This window comes from Oryctolagus cuniculus, chromosome 18, assembly GCF_964237555.1.
Source record: "Oryctolagus cuniculus chromosome 18, mOryCun1.1, whole genome shotgun sequence".
Classification (NCBI taxonomy): Eukaryota; Metazoa; Chordata; class Mammalia; order Lagomorpha; family Leporidae; genus Oryctolagus; species Oryctolagus cuniculus.
In genome coordinates, this window is record NC_091449.1 from 271748 (window position 1) to 298854 (window position 27107).

At 47.7% G+C, this 27107-nt stretch overlaps 1 protein-coding gene across 3 annotated transcripts; it reads right to left on the reverse strand.

Annotated features, from left to right (window-relative positions):
* Window positions 1–3774: 3774 nt before the first annotated feature.
* On the reverse strand, window positions 3775–21754 carry ZNF8 (zinc finger protein 8). 3 transcript variants are annotated; one of them, XM_070063355.1, is made up of 5 exons: window positions 21557–21754; window positions 17812–17938; window positions 17472–17567; window positions 11618–13094; window positions 3775–3933 (listed from the first exon to the last, which is right to left on the reverse strand). In XM_070063355.1, exons 1-4 carry the CDS (start codon window positions 21620–21622, stop codon window positions 11665–11667), a joined length of 1719 nt encoding a protein of 572 aa, XP_069919456.1. In that variant the 5' UTR covers window positions 21623–21754; the 3' UTR covers window positions 3775–3933; window positions 11618–11664. The 3 variants fall into 3 exon arrangements, with proteins under 3 accessions (XP_069919456.1, XP_069919455.1, XP_069919457.1); XM_070063354.1 differs by having other exon boundaries at window positions 3775–7637; XM_070063356.1 differs by having other exon boundaries at window positions 3775–7637; window positions 21159–21702.
* Between the last annotated feature and the right edge of the window lie 5353 nt (window positions 21755–27107).

The following is a 27107-nucleotide window of genomic DNA, read 5'->3' on the forward strand; positions in this document are numbered from 1 at the left end:
CTCCCTCACAACCTTTCCTCAAAGCTTGGCTTTGCAGACCCCAGAGGAAGAGTGGATGGTCCTCCCCAACCCCCACAAGGCAATCTTGTCATACCCACATTGTCCCTTTTCCTTCAAAACTGGACAAGGGAGCTCTGGGGGCCAGGGCAGTGTCCTCACCTTCCCCCAAATGTGTCATGGTGCCAGCAGGTGCCTCCAGTCCTACCTTTGCTGCCACCACATTGGCAACCACAGGCTTTGACTGAGAAGCTGCCTAAGAGCAGCTCAGAGTTTCGACCTATGGTTTGGGGCCACGGATCTGGCCATAATGACTGTCCTTCTGCTTGTGTGGGGTCTCCTTGGAGACCCTGTGGATAGGGACCCATTGTGTGGTAGCATCAGTTTTAGAGTCCCAGTCTTCCATTCTTAGCACTCAAAGCCCCCCACTCCATCTGGACACCAATTTTAGGTAGGTGGGAGCTCAGTGTCACTGATTGTCCATTCATCTACTGATTGCTCTGACAGGCTATGCTCTGTGCCTTTTCCTGGACACTGGCTGATACATAATGTTGTCAAAAAGAGCACCTGTACCCCAAAACTGCCTGAACTTGGGTCCCTGCACCCTTTCTTCATCTGTAAGGAGATGGAGGAGGAAGAGGAGGGACCAGGGCAGAAGGAGGAACCCTGCTCCAGTATGAGCCCACCAGGGTGGGGGTGGGTTGTAGAAGCACCATAGGAATGTGGAATGTGGATAGAAATGAACAACCACGCTGAGCCCACAAGCGTTTTGGGGAAACACGTGGATGATGTTGGCCAAAATACAGTGTTGTGGACCTCTGGCTCAGCCCCCTAGATGCTCCCCTGAAGTGGAAGAGCTGGGAAAATGGAGGGGATGTGGGGGAAGCCAGACCTGCCCTCAGGATCCAGAGACTCCATCCCAAAAGAACCCTCACATGAAGGCCCCCACAGCTGCTAAACCCTCTGGCCAATGGCCTCTTTCCCAACACTGCCCCAGACCCATCCATCCTGGTTTGGGCCTGCCCCAGGCCTGTTCCCTCCTGCTTATCCGTTAGGGCTCAGCAAGCCCACACAGTCCCCAATATTTACTCATGTGCCAAGTGTGCTGTGGGCTCCTTACAGGTATCAGCTTGTTTATGCTGACTCTGCCTCTGAGCAAGGAGCTGCCACCAGAGACATTTTAAGAGAGAAAAACTGAGGGGTAGAAATGGCGAGGCACTTTCCTGGATCAGGCTTCTGCAGGAAAGCCACCCCCTCCTTCCCCCTAGGGCCTGGACCAGATCTCCCACCAAAACAGTGAGGCCTGCAGAGAAGGTAGATTCCATATGAACACAGCAGGTGACCCATACTCCCTGGTGGACAGTGATAGGGTGACCCATGCCCCCCCCCCCCAGTTATTTTGTGAATGTGTGGCCCACTTGGACAACAGTGCAGGACCTCAAGCAGATTTTGTGGACCTGGGGGAGCCCAGGGAGTATGCAGCTTGCAGCAGGGATCACTGGACCTGTGGCTCTGCTGAGTGCTGGGAACTGACCACACCTGGCTCTGGGCCCAACTCCTTGAGGGGAAGGGGGACAGTTTCATTCCACAGAGAGACTCTGTGTGAGAGAACACACAAACCCTCATGGTTCTTGTGCCTCCACACCTGCCTCCCCCTCTTACTCAGGCAAAGCCAGGCAGTCACTGCACCCAAGGGGGAGGGGATCCACAGAAAGAGTCTTCCTGATTTGATGTGTGGGAGTTGGGCCTCAGATTGCAGCAACACCCCGAGCTATCCTATGCTGTGGCCTTACATCACCCCACACTGTAAGCTTCACAAACTCTTGCACTGTTCCCTAACATGAACAATGGATTGGTTGTGGCAACATCCAGACCCTGGTCAGATAAGGGGAGCTGCTTCCACTGGGCCCAGAAGATGCAGCTCAGCTTCACTCAGTGCCCCCTGTGTGTCAGGTTGCCCACCAAGCATCTCTGGAGACACCCTCAACCCCCACAGCAAAGAAACAATCATCAACCACTTCTACAGATTGGGAAAGAGGGGGCCAAGTAAATCAAAGGTTGTATGGCAGGTGACTGGCAGGCACAGATTTGAACCTTTGTGCCTTCAAAAAGGTATTAAAAAAGTGGTATGGTGTGCTCAGCTCAGTGAGTTTAGCAGATGCACAACAGCTAACTACCATGCAGATCAATATCTAGAACATTCTGTGGGGGCTGGAAACATTCTGCAGTTGAGCTGTTGGATAAGGTGCTATCTGCCCCATGCAGCTCACAACCACCAGTAACACAGTTGGTTTGACTGGGGGACCGGATCTGTAGTCGAAGTAACTGGTTACCATACCGGAGCCGGAGTGTGCAGGGGTTCAGCACCTCGGACAGCTCCCCGCTTAGCCGCCCTTCAAAGCAAGGTGCCCTGACCCAGAGGTGATTACTGCTTGGATTTCTGTTAACAGGGCATGTGTGTTGCCTTTTCTTGAGCTTCAATTACAGGCCCTGTAACAGCTGGAGGCCTCAGCCCAAGATTATCAGGCTTTGGAACAGCAGATGGGAACTGTGCGGGAACAAAGTGAGATACTGGGCTGGTGAGTACTTAGAAAACTGATACTCTCAACTGTCCTGAATTCAGGGCCTCAACAGAGACTCCCAGGAGGGAAGGGCTGAGGTGGGCCCCTTTGCTTCTTCCCACAGAAGGAAAGAGCAGACTCTTGGGGCCTGATTTTCCCAACATGTGCCTGAGCTGGGAACAGCAAATACATGGAGACTGTCAGATCTATAATCAAACCCAGCTGCGCCACTCTCTGCTTTGATCCTGGGCTGCTCAGGGTCTGGTTTTCTATCTGTAAAACAAGCCAGTAGTACCTCCTGTGGAAGGCTTTTCGCTCATTCATCTAGCAGATGCTCCAGGGCCTGGCACTACATCATGAAACTCCTATTCTGGGATGAATGAGAACAAATATAAAATATTCAAGCTAAGTACATGATGTAGGTGTGTGAGGCATTTACTTTGGATCAGGTGGCCAGAGAGGGCCTCTGAGGAGACAGCGGAGCCTACCCTCTATTGAGTGGTTAGCAAGCAGCAAGAAGTGTGACAGGAAGACGGAGAGCCATAGGTGAGGTCTGGAAATGCTGAAATCAGGTATGCAGATCCTGGAGGACATGTATTTGAAGGAGTCTGGGTTTGCTTCAAATTAGGGGTCAGCAAACTGGCCAACTGGCTGTTTCTGTGAGGCCCTTGAGCCTTACAAGGTTTTTACTTTTTTTTTTTAAGCATTTCTGCGTTTTTTTTTTTTTTTTTTTTTTTTTCCCTGACAGGCAGAATTAGACAGTGAGAGAGAGGGAGATAGAGAGAAAGATCTTCCTTTTTTTTTTTTTTTTTTTTTTTTTTTTGACAGGCAGAGTGGACAGTGAGAGGGAGAGACAGAGAGGAAGGTCTTCCTTTTGCCGTTGGTTCACCCTCCAATGGCCACCATGGCCGGCGCACCGCGCTGATCCGAAGGCAGGAGCCAGGTACTTATCCTGGTCTCCCATGGGGTGCAGAGCCCAAGCACTTGGGCCATCCTCCACTGCACTCCCGGGCCACAGCAGAGAGCTGGACTGGAAGAGGGGCAACCAGGACAGAATCTGGCGCCCTGACTGGGACTAGAACCTGGGGTGCCAGCACCGCAGGCAGAGGATCAGCCTAGTGAGCTGCAGCGCCAGCCAGGTTTTTACATTTTTAAGAACTTGGTGGGGTGGTGGAATCACTTGAATAGTATGTGTTAAGCGAAACAAAAATTTCAATTTCTATCAATAAACTTGCATTTTATTAATAAAAGTTGCATGGATTGTGCTTTCTCTTGTTTGGTAAATACCTACATGAAATCCTTGGCTTTACCGCAGAATCTGAGGTTCTGAGCAGTAGGGCCTCGTGAACGCATGGCTGCTGGCCCTCGTGGTTCCCTGCAGAACACGGAACATGCACGTCTTTCTTCCTTTATATATACCATACACACAAAGGTACAAAAATGTATCATTTCGTCATCTTTTTTACCTTGAGTCCTGTAGGCCCTTCAGCGGTTGTCCTGGAAGAACGCATACTTTCTTCCATCCATGCAAGAAATGACATTGAGACCCATTCCCTAATCCACAGCCCAGAGGCCAAGTTTCCCAACTGTGCCAAGGATATTTTCTTCCTTTCTTATTTTATTCAAGCACAAACTAAAAACGCATTGCATTCTGTGGTCCCATCCCCACTTGGCTTCAATCTTGTGTGGATATCGTTTTACTTTTAAATAATCTTGACATTTTTCAAGTCTCCAAGCCAACATTCCAAATTGCCCTCCACTTTACATTTGTCCATAAACAATGTGAAACAATCATAATCAGATTTTACAGTTGTTTTTTCTCACAGACCCTGAACATTTCTCCACCTCATTAAACATTTTAAAAAAAGAGATTTATTCAAAAGGCAGAGTGATAGAGTGTGAGACACATGTAGAGATTTCCATCCATTGGTTCACTTCCCAGATGCCAGTAACAAGCCAGGACTAGGACAGGATGAGGCCCGCAGCCCAGAATTCCATCTGGGTCTATCACTTGGATGTCAGGAACCCAAGTACTTGGGCCATTGTCTGCTTCCTCCCAGGTGCATTAACACGGAACTGGATCAGAAGTGCAGCAGCAGGCCTGGGCTCCAATACCACATGCCAACGACACAAGCAGTGGCTTAACCTTAGGGACCACCCTAGCCCCATACACTTTTTTTAATGGTCAGTGTTCCCATTGTATGAATTTATCATTTTACACCTGCACCCCCCCCCCCCCTTAGCTGGAAACTGAATGACTGTAAACATGCCATGAATGTCCACAACTCCCTACAAATAACATAGTTCTGTGTAATGCAAATAACTGTCCCTAACGAGAGGACGTCCCAGGTATACTGCAACACAAAAACTTTACCTACACACAGGCTGAGATGACCTGGTGGAAAAGATTCCCACTATCAGGCTGCCCAGGTCCCTTCCGTATTCCCCATGGCCACAGGGTGAATTTAAAAAGTCCTCTCAGCCACCTGCCTGTAGGCCAGCACCACTCAAGGCAGAACTTTCCGAGACGATGGAAATGCATGCAAGGGCTGAACTGTGGCTAGTAATAAAAAACCTTTGGCACCATCAAGGAGTTGAAGTTGTTTCATACTCAACTGGCTTTGTTAACGGAATACATGCATGAGCATTTACAGAACAGGTAAGACCAAGACACACAGCCATCCCTGCTCATGTGGACATTGTGGTGGACAGAGACCGACAGTAAATAATGAAACAAATTATCCAACGTGGCAACTTGAAAGCTTGAGATTTTTAATTCAAACTTATTTTTTGAACTGTTAGTATATTGATGTTTCAAAATTCCAAAAATATAAAAAAAAATAGAATGGAAATTATTCCTCATCCCTGTCCTCCCACTTTTCCTCCTTAAGGGCAACCACTATGCCTGCTTGCTTTTCACACTTTCAGAGACTGTGTATTAAGCACAAGTTTCCTTTTTTCACAAATGGTAACATACCATATGCAGTTTTACACCTTGCTTGCCCCTCTCCCCCCAGAACTTGGAGCTCTTCCCATTAGTATATAAAGACAATCTCTTATTTTTAAGGCTGTGATCTCCATTCCACCACAATTACTCAGCTGGTTATTCACAGTGGATATGGAGGTTGTTTCTGAACTTTTACTTTTAAAATAAATAGCATGGTGAAAACCATGTACAGTCTGAACATGTGCAAATCCATTCCTACCAGTTTTGCTAAGCCAAGGGGTGACTGATGAACTGTCCTCAGAAGTTGCATCAACGCACAGCACTGGAAGTATGTAGGAAAAACCTCTGCCCCCTAAGAAAACTCAAGTCTGGTAAATACTGGGTGGAGGGCCATCATTACGACTCCCCTGACCCTCAAAAGATAATTTAAAGCACTACATGAAAGTCATTGGCAGGGAAAATGCTCAAAATATAGTAAGCACATGTTACAACAGAACTAGGGGGATTCCAAATTTCTAGACACAAGAAAACTATGCATATACGTGCATGTTCGTGTGCAAGATTTAGTGTACACTACTTGTAGGTGTATACACACGTCTAAGAAAAAAATTGCAAGGAAAATTAGTAAAATCTAAATGTTAATGACCATCTATGGATGGCTGAAGTATGAAGGATTTTAAGTAAGGTTTTATACTTTTAAAATTTTTGTAGTTTTCCAAGTTTTACTACAAAGGACTCACACTACTTTTGTGAGCAGTGTGAATTTCGCCTAGTTTACAATAATTTCCCCTGAGGAGTTTCTTACACATTTCAAAATATTTACAAGGACGACAGTAGGAATAGCACAGCTAGACAATGTGAATTGAAGGGGGAAGTGAAAAATATGCAAAGATCTGTTGCCTCTTCCACTCCTGCCTGCTGCCCAGTGGTGTTACTGCAGCCTCGTCTGACCCAGCATCCACTTTGAGAGGTGTCAAATCTGCTTCAGGATGTGCTGTTTTGGGTTCAGGAAGGAGGGAATGAGGCAATCACAGGTCCAGTGTCCAGGGCTATCTAGAACCAAATGCTGTTGCTGGTCCCATCTCCCCAGAGCGGGGAGGCATTCCCATGTGCATCCCCAGGCCCACACATCTTCCTGGTGGGGGGCAGTGAAGGACAGTGAAAAGCGGGGTTCTGGTATTAAGATTGTCTGCTCACATCCTTGCTGGGCCATTTGATAGCAGGTCATTTCTCCTCTCAAGGCTGTCCAGTAGCAGCACTGTTAGTGGGCATGGGATGAAGTTTCCAGATGTTTACATGGTAAAATCAATAGAACCTCATGGGATGAGGAAGGGGAGGGGACAAAAACTTATTTCCTAATAGGATGGCAGGTGATAACAGCCCCATTAAAGGGTCAGAAGAGCATCCTGTATCCGAGTGCCGGTTCAAGCCTTGGCTGCTCCACTTCTAATCCAGCTCCCTGCTAATAAATATGGCCCAAATGCTTGCACCCATGTGGGAGACCCAGATGGAGTTCCTGGCTCCTGGCTTCAGCCTGTCCAGCCCCAGCTGATGTGGCCATTAGGAAAGTGAACCTGGAGATTGAAGATCTCTTTCTCTCTCTGTTTCTCCCTCTCTTTCTCACTCTGCCTCTCAAGAAAATAAATATTTAAAAAATTGTACCTTTTCTTAGTTATGTAAACAGAAAGTTATCTGCCAAGAATGAAAGACAAAGTAGTGCAGACCAAGGTACAACAGAGTAGCAATGAAAAGTGAGAGCCGACAAAGGAAATGTATGAGGATGCTATCAGAGGAAAATGTGAGAAATCAATCTAGGGCATCAACAGTATCTTACAGAGACCTCTGGAGATGAATGCAAAGTGGCTCCAAGAACCCTAGAAGACAGCTGTGCTCCAGTGGAAATCCCATCAGTGGTGATACTCTCAGCATCCAAGAACAAAAGTGGACATTGCAAGTTCTCTGGTATTTTTTCCAAGATGATCATTCTTCCACTCAATTTTACACCCTGCAATCCAACATTCCTTTTGTAGTTTATTTTTAGGAACAAGTTTCTACATCCTGAGATGTGCTGCGATCACATTTTTTTTCTTCCAATTTTTGATGGTGATGGATATTTAACATCACTAGAACAACTGCAGTGAGAAGAATATCAAACAAAAATGACCTGATTAAAGCTGTGCATTAACAGACAACTGTTCTGTATAACAGGGTAGATGATTTAGTGTCCTGGTAGGACAGACATTGGCTATAGCTATAAAAGATTTATAGGCATCGGCTTAGGAACAGTACATGATTGTTTCATTTGAGGTTAGAAAGTAGGTTTAGGGGCCGGTGCTGTGGCACAGTGCGTTAATCCTCCGCCTGCAGCGCCAGCATCTCATATGGGTGCTGGTTCTAGTCCTGTCTGTTCTTCCAATCCAGCTCTCTGCTATGGCCTGGGAAAGCAGTAGAAAATGGCCCAAGTCCTTGGGCCCTTGCACCCACGTGGGAGACCTGGAAGAAGCTCCTGGTTCCTGGCTTCAGATCGGCCCCACTCCAGCCATTGCGGCCATTTGGGGAGTGAACCAGCAGATGGAAGACCTTTCTCTCTGTCTCTCCCTCTCACTGTCTGTAACTCTACCTCTCACATAAACAAATAAATAAATAAATAATTCTTTAAAAGCAACAACAACAAAAAAGACAGTAGGTTTAAATCCTTAATTTTAGTATCCCTGTGCTAACAGATCAAGGACCACACTTTGAAACATGCTCTTTTTATGTCAAGAACAGCATGAGGACCGGTGCTGTGGCATAGCGGATAAAGCTGCTGCCTGCTGTACTGGCATCTCATATGGATACCAGTTCAGGGCCTGGTTACTCCACTTCCAATCCAGCTCTCTGTTATGGCCTATGAATATGGCTCAAGTTCTTGGGCCTCTGCACCCATGTGGGATACCTGGGGGAAGCTCCTGGCTTCATATATGTGCAGCTCCAGCCATTGTGGCCATCCAGGGAGTGAACCAGTGGGTGGAAGACCTCTCTCTCTGCCTCTGCTTCTCTGTAACTCTGCCTTTCAAATAAATAAATATGTATTTGAAATATATGGCGCTATGGTATGGCAAGTAAAGCCGCCGCCCACAGTGCCGGCATCCCATATGGGTGCTGGTTCGAGTCCTGGCTGCTCCACTTATGATCCAGCTCTCTGCTCTGTGGCCTGGGAAAGCAGTAGAGGAAGGCCCAAGTGCTTGGGCCCCTGCACCTGCGTGGGAGACCAGAAGGAAGCTCCTGGCTTTGGATCAGCCCAGCTCCAGCCATTGTGGCCATTTGGGGAGTGAACCAGCGGATGGAAGACTTCTCTCTCTCTGCCTCTGCCTCTCTGTAACTCTTCCTTTTAAACAAATAAATAAATCTTAAAAAAAAAACACAGCATCAGTAAAGGTCAGAAACCTGTGTTTTCCTTTGGAGAAAAGTTAGAGAAGCAACATGAAGAAGGTAAAATTTCCCACTGTAGACATGTTAAGAATGTTCTCCTCTGCATAAATGATGTCTTTTCTCTGGGCCTTGACAGTCAAGATAATGTCTTCCAATAGTCCTCCAGTAGGGGCCCTGTGCAAGGTTGGGGAGATGAGCTTCAAGAACAGTGGTAGTCACAAGAGTTCACAAGGCCCATTAGCAGAGCCCAGTGGAAGTCATTCCACCAGGCCAAAGCAAGGAGGGTGAAATGGGCAGGCTCAGGGTAGAGAAAATTTTAGGTTTTTTTATTTTTCTTTTAACAAATAAAAGATTAAATAAGAATGGGGTCAAAAGAGACTTAAGAAAAATGTCAAGTAAATGCACTGTGGGTTCTTGATCACATCATGAATGGAACAAAGAAAATAGAAAACAAAACACTTATAAGGCAATCAGGAACATTTGATATCTGATGATATCAATTTAGGTAACAACAATGTAGTCTTCTTTGAGATTTAATAAAATCAATCATATTTTCCTGTTTCATGACAGGCATTAAGTGAAATGAATATTTTTTCTTTTCTGCATTGCTCAAGTGGAGACAAACACAATAAGCTTGAGATCATTGCCCTGATTTGAACTGTTGCTTGCACACCATCAGTGCAAACAAACACAGCAGAAAAGGCAAATGGCTTAGTGTGATTATGAAAATGATTTTGTCCTTGTGGCTCAACATGGTTCATGTACATACAAGTCTTTGCCTTTTAGGGATATATTCAGAAATAGTGATGAAGTAATATGATTTCTGGGACTGATGTTAACAATGAAAACACATGGGGCCAGCATTGTAGTGCAGCAGGTTAAGCCACTGCCTGTGATGCTGACAACCCATATGAGTGCTGGTTTTAGTACTGGCTGCTCCATTTTTTTTTTTTTTTTTTTTTTTAAGATTTTGTTTGTTTATTTGAGAGGCAGAGTTACAGAGAGAGAGAAAGAAAGGTCTTCCACTGCTGGTTCACTCCCCATATGGCCCCAACAGTCAGAGCTAGGCAGATCTGAAACCAGGAGCCAGGAGCTTCTTTTGGGTCTGTGTGGGTGTAGAGGCCCAAGCAATTGGGCCATCTTCCACTGCTTTCCCAGGCCATAAACAGAGAACTGGATTAAAAGTGGAGCAGTCGGGATACAAACCAGTGCCCATATGGGATGCTAGTACTGCAGGCAGAGGCTTAGCCTACTATGCCACAGCACCAGCACCCTGCTCCACGTCCTTGCTAATGTGTTTGGGAAAGCAGCGGAAGATGACCCAAATACTTGGGCCTCTGCCACCCATGTGGGAGACAGGATGAAGCTCCTAGCTCCTGGCGTTGGCCTGGCCCAGCTCTGACTATTGTGGCCATTTGGGGAATGAACCAGTGGCTGGAGACCTCTCTCTCTCTCCCTACTTTCTACAACTCTGCCTTTCAAATAAATAAAATAAATCTTAAAAAAATAAAATGTCCACAACGAATGCTGAAAGATTATTTAGAAAAGTAAGTAGCTGTTGTCTTCTTTTCTTCACACCAACTGTGAATGCTGCAAACAGTGAAAGATTTTCTAAAAAGTAAACTATATTTTACTTAGCTAATAATACTATTTGTTAAAATCAAATGTACATGATTGTACAGCTTTGGTCAATTTACGGAGTATAGAAATGTGTTGGCTGTGGTGCTAGGCTGGGTTTCTACCAGGGGTGAGAAAAGTCTTTGTTGAGTTTTCCTGAGTACTGTAGTATGTTGAGCAGCAACCCTGGTCTCTAGCTACTAGATGACAGTGGTACCCTTCCTTTGCTGACAACTGAGAATGTCTCCAGACATGACTAAATGTCCTCTGGGGGGCAAACCACCCCAGGCAAGAATCTCAGGCTAACAGCAACACTGGTTGTTCTAATGCAGTGGTTTTCAGCAAGCGCTGACTGCCCTCAGGAACACTGTGGAATTTCATGGGCACTTCTTTATCACATGACTTGGGGTGTGTGTGTATGCAATGTGGGAGGGAGCCACGCATGCTGCAATGACCATAAAGCAAAGGACTGGCTCCAGTGGACTATATATGTAAGGTATGAAACAACAATATATGCAATATATGAACTGAATCTCTGACTGATTTCTCATAAATGAATTGTTGCATGCTTGGAATTTACACAGAATTTTCAGGAAATGCAGCAGTATTTTGCTTTGTTCAAATTTTTTCATGAGTTAGTCAATACTCTAGAAAATCATATCCCAATCAAGAATGGCCCTCACACATTTCTGTGGCCAACAGCATACCCTGTACTAGTGTGCAAGTTACAGGCTGTTGCCCCAGATTTCTTTGTATAACTGGGCCCACACAATGGAAATGGCAAGATACTAACTGGCTCAGGAAGCATCATTTTACCACATTGCTCTATCACAAACTACTTTCATTTAAATTACCCTACACAAAATGAGGATATATGGTGATTTTTCTGCATTACATATATGGGTAGGTTACATTCTTGGTGAATTTACTGTTCTGTAATGGAGGAAACATTTGAAAATATGTTATTAAAAGGGGCCCTGGGTTTGATGGATTTGGGAAGCATTATTTCCTTAGAAAGTCAGAGGTCACCATTAGTATTTTTACCCCAAGTCCCTATTTCCATGCATATGCCATGTGGACTTACCGCATTTTTATACCTGTGGTTCAAAAATCATCTGCAGAATTTCTCTCCTATGTGGATTCCCTGATGTCAAATAACACAGAAGTGCTCATGGAAGGCTCTTCCACCCCAATAACATGCACAGGGTTTTTTTCTTGCACGATTTCACGGATGTCAAACAATGCAAGGGCCCTGCTTGCTGGCTGTCCTGACTTTGCTTGGTCCGCAGAATTCTCTCCTGAACTCGAGTGCTGTGCTGCGTGTGAACTTGCGTCCGAGGACTGCTCCCGTCGTCGGTTACGTCCGCTGGGCTCCTCCTTTCTGGTGTGAGTTATCTGATGTCGGATGAGGTGAGAGCTCTGAATGAAACATTTCCCACACTGATGACATCTGAAGGGCCTGTTGCTTTGGTGAGTCCTCTCATCTTGACTCAAAGGTGGGTCACAGCTGAGGGCTTCTGCCCATTGGTGCTTTGTTAAAGCTGTCGTCTGCTCAAAGATGAGCCTTTGCCGGCATTCATAGGGCTTCTCCCCAGCATGTTTTCGCTGATGCTGGGCCAGGGAGGAGCTGTGCCTGAAACCCTTCCCACAGTGGTTACACTCGTAGGGCCGCTCCTCCGTGTGAGTCCTCAGGTGCAGAAAAAGGCAGGTGGTCCGAGAGAAGGCTTTCCCACACACGCTGCAGGTGTATGGCTTCTCCCCAGTGTGTGTTCTCTTATGCCGGCCCAGTGAAGAGTTCTGGTTGAAGGCCCGCCCACAGTCCTGACACTCGTAGGGTTTCTCCCCAGTGTGAATTCTCCGATGGACAGTAAGGTGTGTGCTGTGGCAGAAAGATTTCCCACATTCAGCACATTTATAGGGTTTGTCTCCCGTGTGGATTCGCTCATGTTGAACGAGGGAGGAATTCTGGCTGAAGGCCTTTCCGCACTCTTTGCACATATAAGGCCTTTCTCCTGTATGAATCCTCTTGTGCACTGTGAGGTGTGCATTATGGTTAAATGACTTCCCACAGTCAGTACATTTGTAGGGTTTATCCTGTACCTGGGTTTTTGTGAGTTCTGGAACAGCCTGACTGGAAGCTTTGCTACAGTCATTGTTTTCACAGGTCTCTTTCCCGGGGGAGCCTGTCTGTTGACTGACTGAGCTTGATTTAGGTTTCAAGTTTGTTACCTGTGAGCCATAAGGACAGATGTATTCTGTCTTAGAAATTTCTGGGAACGGATGTGGGTCTGTGCTCAGGACCTGGTTTTCCCCAAGTCTGAGACTTTCATAGTGTAGATCCTGAACTGGTGCTTCCTTGAGACCAAATCCCAGTTGTCTCATGCTGTTCTGGCCCTTCTCGAGTGCCTGGCCCTGGCCCTCATGTTCCCGGTCTTTTCCCGACACGGAGGGATAGGACACTCCCCTTGGGGATCCTTCCTCTTTCGTGACACGGGATGGCTCCTCTTCTTGAGGGCCCTGCTCCTTGGAAGATGCCTGGCTTTCAGGTCTAGGCTCCCAGCCTGAAAGAAAACCAAAGAGCTCTGAGTGGTTGGGGGGAAAACTAGGGGTTACAGGCTCCTAATACCAGGGTCTATATTACTAACCTAGGATGCTAACGACCTGCTCTTCAAGGCTCAGCTCTCCTCTTATGTTGGTACCAAGCGTCCTGTCCTCAAACATGGCTTCACTCATCTGACAAATACTTACTGAGCACCTGCTGTGGGCCAGTTACTGGCAATGAAGTGAAGGTGCACCAGGTTCCTATCTGTTGCTTTAACAAACTTACCACAAACTTAGCGCCTTAAAACAATACATGATGATTACCTTACAGCCCTAGAATGTAGAAGTCCTAAAATCAAGATGCCAACTGGTCTGTTCTTCCTGGAGGCTGTAGGGAAAGATCTGCTTCTTTGTTTCTCCCAGCTCCTAGAGGAAGCCTGCACTCTTTGGGTCTTTCTCTCATCTCCAGAGCCACAAGATACCATCTTCAAGTCTCTCAATGACATTTGCTTGTCATTACATTTCCTTTTATGACTCTGCCCCTCTTGTCTCTTATAATGATCCTTATGATTGCATTGGGCACATCCAATAATTCAGGATAACCAGTTCTGAGGATTAGGATGTGGACTTCACTGGGGGCCAGGCTTCCCCACTCACCCTAAATGTCTTCAGTCCCCCTCACCTGCTCAAGTCTTACCCATGAAACATACATGTTCAGTGTTGGCGCTGTGGTATAGTGGGCTAAGCCTCTGCCTGTGGCGCTGACATCCCATATGGGCACTGGTTCATGTCCCAGCTGCTCTTCTTCTGATCCAGCTCTCTGCTAGTGCTCTGGGAAGGCAGTGGAGGATGGCCCAAGTGCTTGGGCCCCTGCACCCACTGGGAGATATAAAGCAGTTTTTGGCTTCTGGCTTTGGATCATCCCACCTCCAGCCATTGCAGTCATTTGGGGATTGAACCAGTAAACTCTCTGTCTCTCCGTCTCTCTCTCTCTCTCTCTTTTTTTTTTTTTTTTTTGACAGGCAGAGTGGACAGTGAAAGAGAGAGAGACAGAGAAAGGTCTTCCTTTTCCGTTGGTTTACCCCCCAACGGCCACTGTGGCTGGCGCGCTGTGGCCGGCATATTGTGCTGATCCAAAGCCAGGAACCAGGTGCTTTTCCTGGTCTCCCATGCAGGTGCAGGGCCCAAGGACTTGGGCCATCCTCCACTGCACTCCCTGGCCACAGCAGAGAGCTGGCCTGGAAGAGGGGCAACCGGGACAGAATCCGGTGCCCCGACTGGGACTAGAACCTGGGGTGCCGGCACCGCAGGCGGAGGATTAGCCTATTGAGCCATGGCACCAGCCTCTCCATCTCTCTTTCTGTAATTCTACCTCTCAAATAAATAAAATCTTTTTTTAAAAAAAGATTTATTTATTTATTTGTTTGACAGTAGAGTTACAGACAGTGAGACAGAGAGACAGAGATAAAGGTCTTCCTTCCTTTGGTTCACCCCCGAAATGGCCGCTGCGGCCAGCGCTGTGCCGATCCAAAGCCAGGAACCAGGTGCCTCCTCCTGGTCTCCCATGTAGGTGCAGGGCCCAAGCACTTGGGCCATCCTCCACTGCCCTCCCGGGCCACCACAGAGAGCTGGACTGCAAGAGGAGCAACCGGGACTAGAACCCGGTGTCCATATGGGATGCCAGTGCTGCAGGCGGAAGATTAGCCAAGTGAGCCATGGCGCCAGGCCCCATAAAAAAAAAAAGAAAGAAAGAAAGAAACACACACGTTCAAGGTCTATCTCACCACACTACAGTGTCTATATACAATGTTTAGAACTGACAGGTAGTGCGTGTCCAGAAATATTAGTCTGGAGAGCCTCACCAAGGGAAAAATGAGAGCTTAGCTGCAGAAGTGCTGGAAGAGCTAATGTTGGCTGGGTACTAGACCCCCTTAATCTCTCACCTCTAACTCCCAAATTTGACTGCACAGAACCCAGACGGGCCTTACAAAACATAAGCCCACACAAAAGCCTGTATACCAACATTTACAGTAGCACTATTAATAACAGCCAAAAACCCAGAAACAATACAAATGTCTACCAACCAGTGGATAAAAAAAATCATCTATGCATATAATCATATAATCCTCAGCCATAAAAAGGAACAAAGTGGCTGGCGCCGCGGCTCACTAGGCTAATCCTCCGCCTTGCGGCGCCGGCACACCGGGTTCTAGTCCCGGTCGGGGCACCGGATTCTGTCCCGGTTGCCCCTCTTCCAGGCCAGCTCTCTGCTGTGGCCAGGGAGTGCAGTGGAGGATGGGCCAAGTCCTTGGGCCCTGCACCCCATGGGAGACCAGGAGAAGTACCTGGCTCCTGCCATCGGATAGGCGCGGTGCGCTGGTTGCAGCGCGCCGGCTGCGGCGGCCATTGGAGGGTGAACCAATGGCAAAAAAGGAAGACCTTTCTCTCTGTCTCTCTCTCTCACTGTCCACTCCTGCCTGTCAAAAAAAAAAAAAAAAAAAAAAAAGGAACAAAGTATTGACATTTGCTACAACATATGGAGGACTTCAAAGGCATTATGCTAAGTGAAAGAGATGACAAAAAGGTCATATTTTTAAAATTTTTTTTAAAGATTTATTTTATTTATTTTAAAGACATAATTACAGAGAGAGGTAAAGACAGAGAGAGAGAGAGGTCTTTTATCTGACGGTTCACTCCCCAGATGGCCGCAGCGGCCAGAGCTGTACCCATCCGAAGCCAGGAGCCAGGAGCTTCTTCTGGGTCTCCCATGTGGGTGCAGGGCCCAAGGACTTGGGCCATCCTCCATTGCTTTCCCAGGCCATAGCAGAGAGCTAGATCAGAAGAGGAGCAGCTGGGGCTAGAACTGGTGCCCATATGGGATGCTGGCACTTCAGGCCAGGGTTTTAACCTGCTGTACCACAGCGCCGGCCCCAAGGTCATATATTAAAAGATTCCCTTGGAGGCTGGTGCTGTGGCATAGTGGGTAAAGCGACTGTGGTGTAGTGGCTGAAGCTGCTGCCTGTGGTGCTGGCATCCCATATGGGTACCAGCTTGAGTTCCAGCTGCTCCAGTTCTGATCAGCTCCCTGCTAATGTGCCTGGGAAGGCAGTGGAGGATGGCCCAAATGCTTGGGTCCCTGTACACACATGGGAGACCCAGAAGAAGCTCCTGGCTTCTGGCCCAACTCTGGCCCAGCTCTGGCCATGGTGGCCATTTGGGGAGTGGACCAGTGGATGGAAGTTCTCTCTCTCTCTCTCTCTCTGTAACATGCCAGATGGGATCATGACTTACCTAAGCCAATTATGTCAATCTAGATCCCCTTTTCCAGTCTCCTTACCAACAAAGGTCAGAGTAGGTGGTTAGCGATCAAGTCTTGACCAAACATAACTCAATGAATAACATCTGGAATTCTAATAAAAGAGGACAGATATGGCTGGCACTTATCTTCCTACTTCCTCTCTTCCTTTTTTTGTCTGACCATGGATATGAAGACTGGAATGCCTGCAGACACACTGTAACCCTGAGGAAAGCAACACTCAGTTGCTCTAACCTGGCTTTAAGGTATCTACAGCTAAATAAAATCCTTTCTGACAAAAGAACAGAATGGTGTAGGGATCAGGATTACAGAATCCAGACATGCAAGAATGAAATGGAGAAGATGAAGAAGGGTAGTTTCATATATCAGAGATGACCCCATGGAAAGGCATGCTGAAAAAGCTAGTGAGGGGGGAACAATCTAGAAAGAGCAGAGTGGAAGGAAGGGGTGGGATTCTGACCACTGGAGAAGAGGCAAATGGTTTCTGAGCTCAGAGGGAGGGAGCACAGATGAAGGGGCTGTGGAGCACCATGCAGAAAACAGTGAACAGTGCAGGCCTGCTGGAAAGCTTGGCCCTTTCTACACCAGGAACTTGGATTTGGGGAGAGTTTCTGCTACCCTAATGATAAGAGTGGTTCACTGTAACCACACTGTTGGGGCACAATGTGGTTTATTCCAAACACTGGCTTTCCCTTGGGAAAAGGCCTGCAATAGGCAGATGATGCCTATGCGTGAACAGTCCCCATAAAAATCCCTGACCCTGAGTCTCCAAAAGATTCCCTGGTAGACAGTATTTCTTTCATCTTGTTACAGCTCATTGCTGGGGGAACTAAGCACATCCTGTGTGACCACAGGTAGAGGATTCTAGAAACTGGTGCCTGGTTTCCTCTGGATTTTGGCCCTCTACTGGTTTTACTCTGTAGTCTTTTACTCTATAACCAATCACAGCTGTGTCCTGTGGGGTCTCTTAGTAAAAGGGGGTGATCTTGAGGACCCTGAAACACCACCTTTTCTACAAAGTGCATCTCCAGTGACCTGCTAGGCTACTTCTGCTAGAGGTACCTATTTGGTCAGTTCTCACCTGGATGACAGCTCTGTGTGATTCCTCTCTCTGCTACCCATAGTTCAGCTCCTTGCTCCAGCTGGGAGATGACTTCAGGTTTGGGAAGCTCAGGACCTGGAAACAGAGACACAGAGGTTGGCAGCGGCCCTGAAAAAGAAGATCAATCCTGGCTCTAGCCTATTCTCTTCAATGTCAGGATGTATGGACAGTTCACCACAAAGCGAAGGCTTTGCTTCAGGACAGCAAAAAGCAGATGCCTCCTGCATGAATGTACCCATAGGTCAGGTCCTCACACTAGAGGCCTCACACCTCTAACTCGGGAACACGCAGTCACAGCAGCTCAGGCAGCAGCTCTTACCCACAGACAGCAGATGCCCAAAGGTCTCCAACATCACATCACGGTACAGGGTCCTCTGCGTAGGGTCCAGCTGCCCCCACTCTTCCTGGGTAAAGTCCACAGCCACATCTCGGAAGGTCACAGGCTCCTGAAATATCACACAATTCTCAATCAGCTAGACTGTTCCCATCAGTGCTCCCTGAGGAAGGAGAAAACAGGCAGGCCAGAATATGAGAGAAAATGTGCCCTAAGTGATGTGAGTCAGGTGCAACTGGGGACTTACGGAGTCACCACAAATAGGAGTAGGTTGTAAAGTGAGACACTGAGAACAACCACAGCTGATGGACAGGTGAGGGGGCCAAAAAAGATCATCCTAAACAGCTAACTTCTAAGTTTCTGGGCCAAAGAAATGGCTATTATATAACCATACTGTTTTGGAATAATTTGCTACACAGCAGGGCTTAACTTACATACACTCACTAATCTTTTGATACGAAGTAACACTGATCACCCTTCCTGAGAAAAATGCTGTATAGGAGGGTGTCAGAGACTCACCTGCCATCAGGACCTGGCAGGCTCATGTAACTGTAGCCGGCCAGGTTAAGAGCTGACAAGAGCACTTACCCTGTGAGTAGCAGGGTCAAAGATTTAAAGGAGAATGTGTCCTGTATGAGGAGGCAGCAGAACTAAGAACTGATTGATTATGGGGAAATACAGGCCCTCTGTGGTCAAATTCTGGAAAAGAGCTGGAAATTAAGTCATATTTTTATGTGAAAAATTTCAATTTTTAAATGAACATAGCATATCTAAAATGTGTCCTACAAACAAAACCCTTCTGTGGGTTGATGTGGCTATGCTTGAAACAGGTATTTCTGGATCAGTATTGGCTCAGTTCCTCCCTTAGAAACACCAAGCATTTATCCAGAGTCCACATCTATAAAAGCATCACCCTTTGGAAACTGTGATAGGAAAGAAGTGGCTGAAAAACACTTCCTACAGGACGATGGAATAGCCACGTGCAAAAGAATAATGGTGGCTCCCCACCTCACACCAAAAATAAAAATGAACCCAAAGGCATATAAATTTAAGATCTAAAACTACAAAATTATCTGGGCCAGTGCTGTGGCTCACTCAGTTAATCCTCCACCTGTGGTGCCGGCATCCCATATGGGCGCCGGGTTCTAGTCCCAGTTGCTCCTCTTTCAGTCCAGCTCTCTGCTGTGGCCCGGGAAGGCAGTGGAGGATGGCCCAGTGCTTGGGCCCTGCAACCGCATGGGAGACGAGGAGGAAGCACCTGTCTCCTGGCTTCGGATCAGCGCAGCACCGGCCATAGCAGCCATTTGGGGAGTGAACCAACAGAAGGAAGACCTTTCTCTCTCTCTCTCTCACTGTCTACAGTTCTACCTGTCAAATAAATAAAAAACAAAAAATAAACAAACAAAAAAAAACCCTACAAAATTCTCGAAAGAATACAAGGGACAAATCTTTATGATCCTGATTTGGCAAATGATTTGTAGACATGAAAGTAGAAGCACAAGTAACCACAGAAAATATAAATACATTGTACTCCATCAAAACTAAAAATTTTTGTTGTTCAAAAGACACTGTGAATGGTTCCTTCTCATCTTTTGACATAGAAGGGACCCCTTTCAGCCTTGCTATGGTAGGCTGAATAATGCACCCCAAAATATGTAGGTCTGGCTAATAGGATCTCTAAGTCCTAGTTCCTAGAATCCGAATATGACCATATATGGTGAAAGAGACTTTGCAGATTGACTAAGACTATAAAGTGAGATTTTCCTAGTGGGGCCCAAATGCAATTTCAAGTGTCTTTATAAAATGTCAGTAGAGAGGGAGTTTTGACTATGGAAGATGGAAGGCAATATGACCACTAAAGCAAGATGCAACAATTCTCACTTTGACGATGAAGGGAAGGCTCTGAGGCATGGAATGTAAGATCTACAACTTTCACAGCTGCAAAAGGCAAGGAAATGGGTTCTCCCCTGGAACCTCAGTAGGGACGGTGGCTCTGATCATACTTTGGTTCCAGCATGATGAAACTTATTTCAGACTTCTGAGCTCATGAGTTATAAGATTAAATGTGTGTTTTAAGTCACCACTTTTGAAGTGATTTATTACCTCAGTCACAAAGCCCTCTACTTCAGGTCCTTGCCTCTTGTGGTGAACAGCCTCCAGTATGGCTCCCAGTGAACCCCAGCCCTACTATAGTTCCCTCCTACACCAAGCAAGACCAGCTGTGGCTGATAGTGTACTGTGGAAACAACAATGTGAATGCTGAACCAAGGACACAAAAGGCATTGTAGCTTCTGCCTTGTCCTATTCCAGATCACTCAGTTTGTGGGAAGCCCGACATGCTGTTTGAGGAAACTCAAGCAGTTCCACAGAGATGGCCACATAGACAAGAACTGAGGCTTCTGCCAACAGCCAGGCAGGTGAGCATCTTGGAGATGGGCCTTCCGCTTCCAGTCCAGTCTCAGGTGACTAAACCTAGGGTGATGTATTGACTGTAACCTCATGAGCCCGAGCCAGAACCACTGGCTAAGGCTTGTTAGGATTCCTAACCATCAGAAACTGTGAGATGGGGCCGGAGCTTTGGTGTAGCGGGTAACACCACCTGCAGTGCCTGCATCCCATATGGGCACTGGTTCAAGTCCTGGCCGCTCCACTTCCAATCCAGCTCTCTGCTATGGCCTGGGAAAGCAAAATGGCCCAAAAGAGAGACCCAGAAGAAGTTCCTGGCTCCTGGCTTCGGATCAGCTCAGCTCCAGCCGTTGTGGTCAATTGAGGAGTGACCCAGCGGATGGAAGACCTCTCTCTCCCTCTGCCTCTCCTTCTCTGTGTAACCCTTACTTTCAAATAAATAAATAAATCTTAAAAAAATAAAAAAGAAAAAGAAACAACTGTGTGATACTTATTGTGGTCTTAGGCCAGTTCCATTTTTTGGTTGTTACACAGCAACAAATAATTAATATATTTCCTTTCAAGCCTTTTTACTTATTCTACGCCTCTCATCCACAGCAGGAATAAACTAGTCACATTTCATACATCTGAAAACCGGCAATCTAAGATTATAGTAGTCTCACATCATGCACCTAACTCTGAAATAACGCGAATTCCCATAAACAAGCCAATCACACACATTAGGAAATACAGAATTTCAAAGTTGCAGAGCTCTAGGAAGTACGAATTATTTTTGGTTTCTGCCACACGGAGGTAGCACTTTTTGGGGAACAGAAGCAGCAGCCACATTGTCTGCAAGTGTGGGAGCTTCGAAGGCTCTGGGCAGTTCTCCCCCAGCCCCACAGCGGCTGACCACACCACCTCGATGCATGCTGGCCTGTCCTTACCCCGAGGCTGTGCGCCATTCCCAGGGCAGGAGCTTCGCGGTGCGGGGGTCCTGGAGGGTGCCTGACCACGCATCACAGCATCTCTATTCCATCATAACCCGCCATCTGGGCGGGGGCCGACGCTGCGGTCGCTCTACCTGTCCTCACGGGTGTGGGGGGCGGGGCCGAGGGCAGCGTTAGGAACGGTTCCTGTCCCGTCCGAGGACGAGGAGGCCGGGGCGACCCGAGATCGCCTATTCGGCGTCCCCACGTCCTGGCGGCAGGTCACGAGGCCCGATCTGCGCCTCCGGGTGTAAAGGCTGAAACCGCCGCGCCCTCCTCATCGCGCGTCCTGAGGTGAAGGGGTCACTCCCGCGGGGACGACTGGCCCGGAGCCCGCAGCCGTCGTTATTTGTTACCTGCAGTCGAACGGCCGGTAGCTCTGCAGCCATCGTCACTCCTGCTGCTTCGTCCTCGGGGCCCATCTGGGGCCGACGGATTGAGGACAGAAGCCCGAGGAGAGCCCCAAATCACAGGGCCGCCTCCACCGACCGGACCACCGGACTAGCCGCTCACGGAACAATGGCGGCTGCGCCGGCGACGCTGTGACTACAACTCCCAGAAGGCCGCGCGGCACTGCGCAGCGCCAGGCCAATGGAGGCCTCCGCCCTCCTGGCTTTCGACCAATGGAGGACTTCTGAGGCCGCGGCCAATGGGAGGCTCCGCCTGCCGGTCCCGCGGCACCCGATCGCTTGCCGGCTCTCTGTGGTGCCCGGCGAGCTGAGGCGTCCGTGCCCAGGGCCCGCGTGGGCGGTCACCGAGGGGCCCCGGATGTCGGGGCCCACATTCCCATCCTGACGGCCGAGGGGCCGGTGGAGTCCGAGCGGCGGCGCTTGGATGGCGGGCTTCCCGCAGCCCCCGTCGTAGCTCTGCCGCGGACTCCAGGGGCTTCAGGCTGGACCGCTGGGCCGGGTCCTCCCGGCCGGACAAAGCCTGGGGTGCCTGGGCGTAGGCTACAGATTACCGTCCTCCTCAAAAACACACAGTCACCTCAGCGCGTGAGTGTCGTGGACGTGCTCGTCGTCGGGGAAGGCGACTCGTGGCCAGCAGGGGGCGAGCGAGGCTCGCGGGAGCTGGTCGCGCCCCTGGACCGTGGGAGGCGCCCGCGGCGGAGTCGGGGACCCCTTTACTGGGAGTTCATGGGAGCCGGAGAGGCTCACCGAGATGCGTGTGCCCCTCCACGAGTGTCTCTCGCGGAAGCGCCAGGCACGCAGCAGGGAAGAGAACGGATACCCGCCGGCTGACGGTGCAGCGGGGAGTGCGCGAAATGAACCCGGCCCCCAGCAGGCGCGGAGCGGCTGCCTCCCGGTCCTCCCTTCTCCGACCCTTGCCCCCTCCCCACCGCCCTGCAAAGGGCCAGCAGTACCAGGAGGAGTCCCAGGTGTTAAACAAAAGTTATAGGAGGCCACTGTTTCCGACTAAGCTCCTGTGCTAGGCGCAAACAACACAGCAAATAAAAGGGGAGCCGCTTATGCCAAATGCAACATCACCAAACAGAAACTTTCAGGAAGCAGATCCCCAAATAGAACAGTTTCTCCCCAAGGCAGGAGAGTCTGGTTTACCTAAGTGTAATAAGGAAGTCCCCTCTGCTTTAACTTAAAAAAAAAAAGTTTATTTTATTTTATTTGAAATGCAAAGTTACAGAGAGAGATAGAGACACACAGAGAGAGGGGTCTTCTGTCCACTGGTTCACTTCCCAGATGGCTGCAACAACTGAGATTGGGCCAGGCTAAGCCAGGAGCCAGAGTCTCCCATGTGAGTGCATGGCCCCAAGGGCGTAGGCCGTCCTCCACTGCTTTCCCAGGAGCATTAGCAGAGAGCTAGATTGGAAGTGGAGCAGCTGGAACTGGAACTAGTGGCCATGCTAACTCACTGAGCCACAGTGCCAGGATCCTCTGCTTTAACTCTAAAAAGAAAAGTAATCTGATGTTAAACAATGAGCTTTTCGCCCCTTTTGTCTCCTCGTTCCCACCTTTCAAACGTCACTGTTCTCCCAGTGGGACCCTTCTCCCAATAGGACCCTTCATTCTATCTTTTTAGAATGGAGGTTGCTCATTTCATGAATTTCAAGTAAAAACCAATTATGTCTGTAACTAGATTGGTTGTACATTTTTCTTTTGATAGATGTGCTCACTCACCAGGACAGGTGGCAGCAGCTGCTGTGGAAATGATGGGTCCGACAGCCTCCAGGAGCCCGACTTTGCCTTCTCTGGGAGCCCGCCACATTCTCAGGCAATATCCCCTTCTCTGTGGGCAGAGGAAGTACAGGAAGGATCTGTTGCCTTTCCTTTAGCAGAGTTCCCTGGGATGGGGAGGGCTGTTGAAGACCTATTGTCTTTTCCTTAGTAGAAGCCGATGTGTTCATTTGGAACCAGTCACTGGGCTCAGCTTTCCTCCTGGTTCTAATGGTGCTGAGTTTGAGATTCGTGATGTTTCCCTGTATGTTTTCCTTTTTCAGTTCTGGTAGTTTTGTTTTTGTGATTCTAAGATAGAAATTTGTCTATTGCAGTAATTTTCTGTGGGTGGGCCTAAGAGCCCTGGGGAGTTCCTGAGACACTCTGAAGGGGTAGTGAGTTCAAAACTAAGTCCATAATAATACTGAGATGTTGGCTTTTTCTTTCATTTTCTCATGAATATATGGTAGTTTTTCAGAGGCCACTGAAGAGTAATACTGGAACCAATTAAAGGGACAAACAGCTATGGATATTCAGCTGCTTTCTGTCAAGCCAGACATTAACGAGATTTGAATAATATAATGCAGTTCCTCTCTTTTTAATAATTTTTGTTTTGAAAATGTAATTATGTTTTATCAGGTTATGCATTTATTTTTAAAAATATGTTGTATTAGTTTTCCACAGCTGCAGTAATAAAATACTACAAACTGGGTGTTTTAAGCATCACAGCTTTCCTGTCTCACAGTTATAGAGGTAAAAACACGAGATCCAAATGTTGGCATGGGGGCTGGCATGTGGCACAGGGGGTTAAGCCACCACCTGCAACGCCAACATCCTATATCAGATTGCAAATTCTGGCTGCTCCACTTCCAAACCAGTTCCCTGCTAATGTACCTGGGAAACATCAGAAAATGACCCAAGTATTTGGGCCCCTGTCACCCACGTCAGACCTGTGTAAAGTTTCAGGTTCCTGACCAGCACCGCAGCTCAATAGGCTAATCCCCGGCCTGTGGTGCCGGCACCCCGGGTTCTAGTCCCGGTCGGGGTGCAGGATTCTGTCCCGGTTGTTCCTCTTCCTGTCCAGCTCTCTGCTGTGGCCCGGGAGTGCAGTGGAGGATGGCCCAAGTGCTTGGGCCCTGCACCCGCATGGGAGACCAGGAGAAGCACCTGACTCCTGGCTTCGGATTGGCGCAGTGCGCTGGCCGCAGCGGCCATTGGGGGGTGAACCAACAGAAAAGGAAGACCTTTCTCTCTGTCTGTCTCTCTCTCACTATCCACTCTGCCTGTCAAAAAAAAAAAAAAAAGTTTCAGGTTCCTGGCTTCAGCCTAACCCAACCCAATTCTGCTTGTTGCTGCCATTTGGGAAATAAATCAGCAGATGGAATACCTCTTTCTCTGTGTGTGTCTCCCTCTCTCTGTCACTTATTGCCTAGCAAATAAATACAATAAATATTCATGAAAAAGATGCTGGTTCTTTCTGAGGGCTGTGAGATGGAATCTGCTCCATTCCTTTTCTTCTCTTGATTTGCTGGCAATCTTTGTGATTCCTTGGCTTGCAGAAATCTGACTATCTTCATGTGGCTTTCTTTCCTAAATTTTCCACTTTAAAAATATCTTTATGTATTTGAAGATGGTGGTGTAAGAAATGACCATGGCATATTTTCCTAAGAGACTTAGCTTTGCCTTTGTGGGACCATGATACTAGGCCTCAGTAGCATGTGGGATAGAGGTTTGCAAAAACTCCAAAGTAGATCAGGGGCTGACTTTGCTTTGAAGACCTTGTACCGCTTGTTATCTCTGTAACTTGCAGCAGTTCTGTAATCTGTAGCCATGGGCTGTCTGGTACACAATGCTCTCCTGTCTCAGTTCCTGGAGCCTGGATGACACTCCAGTGTAACTCCCCTTCCCCGTGCTAGATCTGCCCAGCAGCACCCTCTCCTGTTAACCCTCCCTCACCCTGCTTCAGGCGCTGTGTGGGGCTTAGCTTGCACCTCCTAAGTTTGAAAGGCGCTCTGCATGGCAGGGATAAAAGGAGCGGAGTTTCTGAGGGTAGTGCCTGCTTCCACTGGCTGATCACTGCTGTTCAGACCAGCTATCAAGAAGTGTCTCACTTTCTGCTTCCTTCATGCTTCTGAGTCCATTCTTTGGTGCGTAGGTGATCTCACATGGGCTTATTTCCCATGGTGAACCAGAGTTGGGGAGAGTGAGAGACAGAAATCTCCCATCCACAGGGTCACTCCCCAGATTAGACAATAACTGGGAACAGGGCCAGACCAAACCCAGGAGCCAGGAACTCAATCTGGGTCTCCCATGTGGATGACAGGGACCCAACTACTTGAGCCATCACCTGCTGCCTCCCAGAGTGTGTATTATCAGGAAGCTGGAATTGAAAGTGGAGCCAGGATTTCAACTCGGACTCCATTTAGGGATGTGGACATCCTAAGCAATGTCTGTAACTACTGTGCCAAACGCCCACCACTAAATTCCCCTCCTTGCATTTTTTTTTTTAAATAAGGACATTAGTCATGTTAGAGCAGGGTTCACCCTAATGACCTCATTTTAACTTAGTTACTTAGTAAAAACTGGGTCTATATCATGTGGCAGTGTGGGTTAGAACTTCAACATATAAATTTGGGGCTGGGGCAGAGGGGGATATAGTTCATCTTATTATGTATGTTAATATACAATGGACTTGTTTTTAAAATTTAAAATTATATATTAGTTTTTTTCTCACTTTTAATGCCTGACACAGTAAATATTGATAGCTCCTACATAAACAAAAAATTTGGGATCCTCAGTAATTTTTAAGAGTGTAAAGAGGTCTTAAGACATAAAAAACTCAAGACACATTTATCTGTAGCATTTTTCCCCCTAAGATTTATTTTATTTATTTGAAAGAGTTATAAAGAGAGGTAGAGACAGGGAGAGAGAGAGATCTTCCATCTGCTGGTTTATCCCCCAAATGGCTGCAGTGTCTGAAGCTGAGCCAATGCGAAACCAGAAGCTAGAAGCCTCTTCCAGATCTCCCATGTGGGTGCAGGGGCCCCAGGACTTGCGCCATTCTCTGCTGCTTTCCCAGGCCACAGCAGAGAGCTGGATCAGAAGTGGAACAGCCGGGACTTCAACTGGTGCCCATATGGGAGGCCGGTACTGCAGGCTGGGGCTTCAGCCCACTGCACTACAGCGCCAGCCCCTGTAACTTTTCTTTTAAATAAGCTTTGATGATAATTTTGTATTCATGTCTATGATTTGATATGGTGTTTTAAAAATTATTTAAACAGATTCATATTATTTTTACTTCCCTTTTGACCAGAGGTCTGTTTCAGATTTTATTCTAAAATATCCAGATTGAGCTTTTCCCCAATTAATTACTTGTAAATTTGTTGTGTAACTAAAGAATATGTTAATACAACTTTTGCATTTTTTGGTTTCTAAGGATGGATGGCCTGGTGGATAATCAGACCCCAGAACACCTGCAAAAGCGATTTTTCCTCAAACATAAGTCCCCAGTAAAAATCTGCCATCTCAAGCTCAACGTAGAATTACTAGAAGTACACATGTCCTTTGCTGCTTGTGGGAATCTACCGGTTCGCTCAGTGGAGGAGATCCAGATCAGTTATGTGCTTAACACTGGACCTACGTGTGTGACTGAGGGGATCAAGTGGGTCAGATGTCAAACCGCGGGTCATGGGCTATGGTTAGGTGGGGTCACATACCAAGTTTGGTTAATGGGAGT

Bases quoted from the DNA above. Each gene is read 5' to 3' on its own strand.
- ZNF8 (XM_070063355.1), bottom strand. From the start codon at position 21,622: ATGGGCCCCGAGGACGAAGCAGCAGGAGTGACGATGGCTGCAGAGCTA. The intron at 17,568-17,811 runs GTAAGAGCTGCT...CTCTGTTTCCAG, and splicing joins TGGGCATCTGCTGTCTGTGG to GTCCTGAGCTTCCCAAACCT. The intron at 13,095-17,471 runs GTGAGAACTGAC...GTTTTCTTTCAG, and splicing joins CACACAGAGCTGTCATCCAG to GCTGGGAGCCTAGACCTGAA.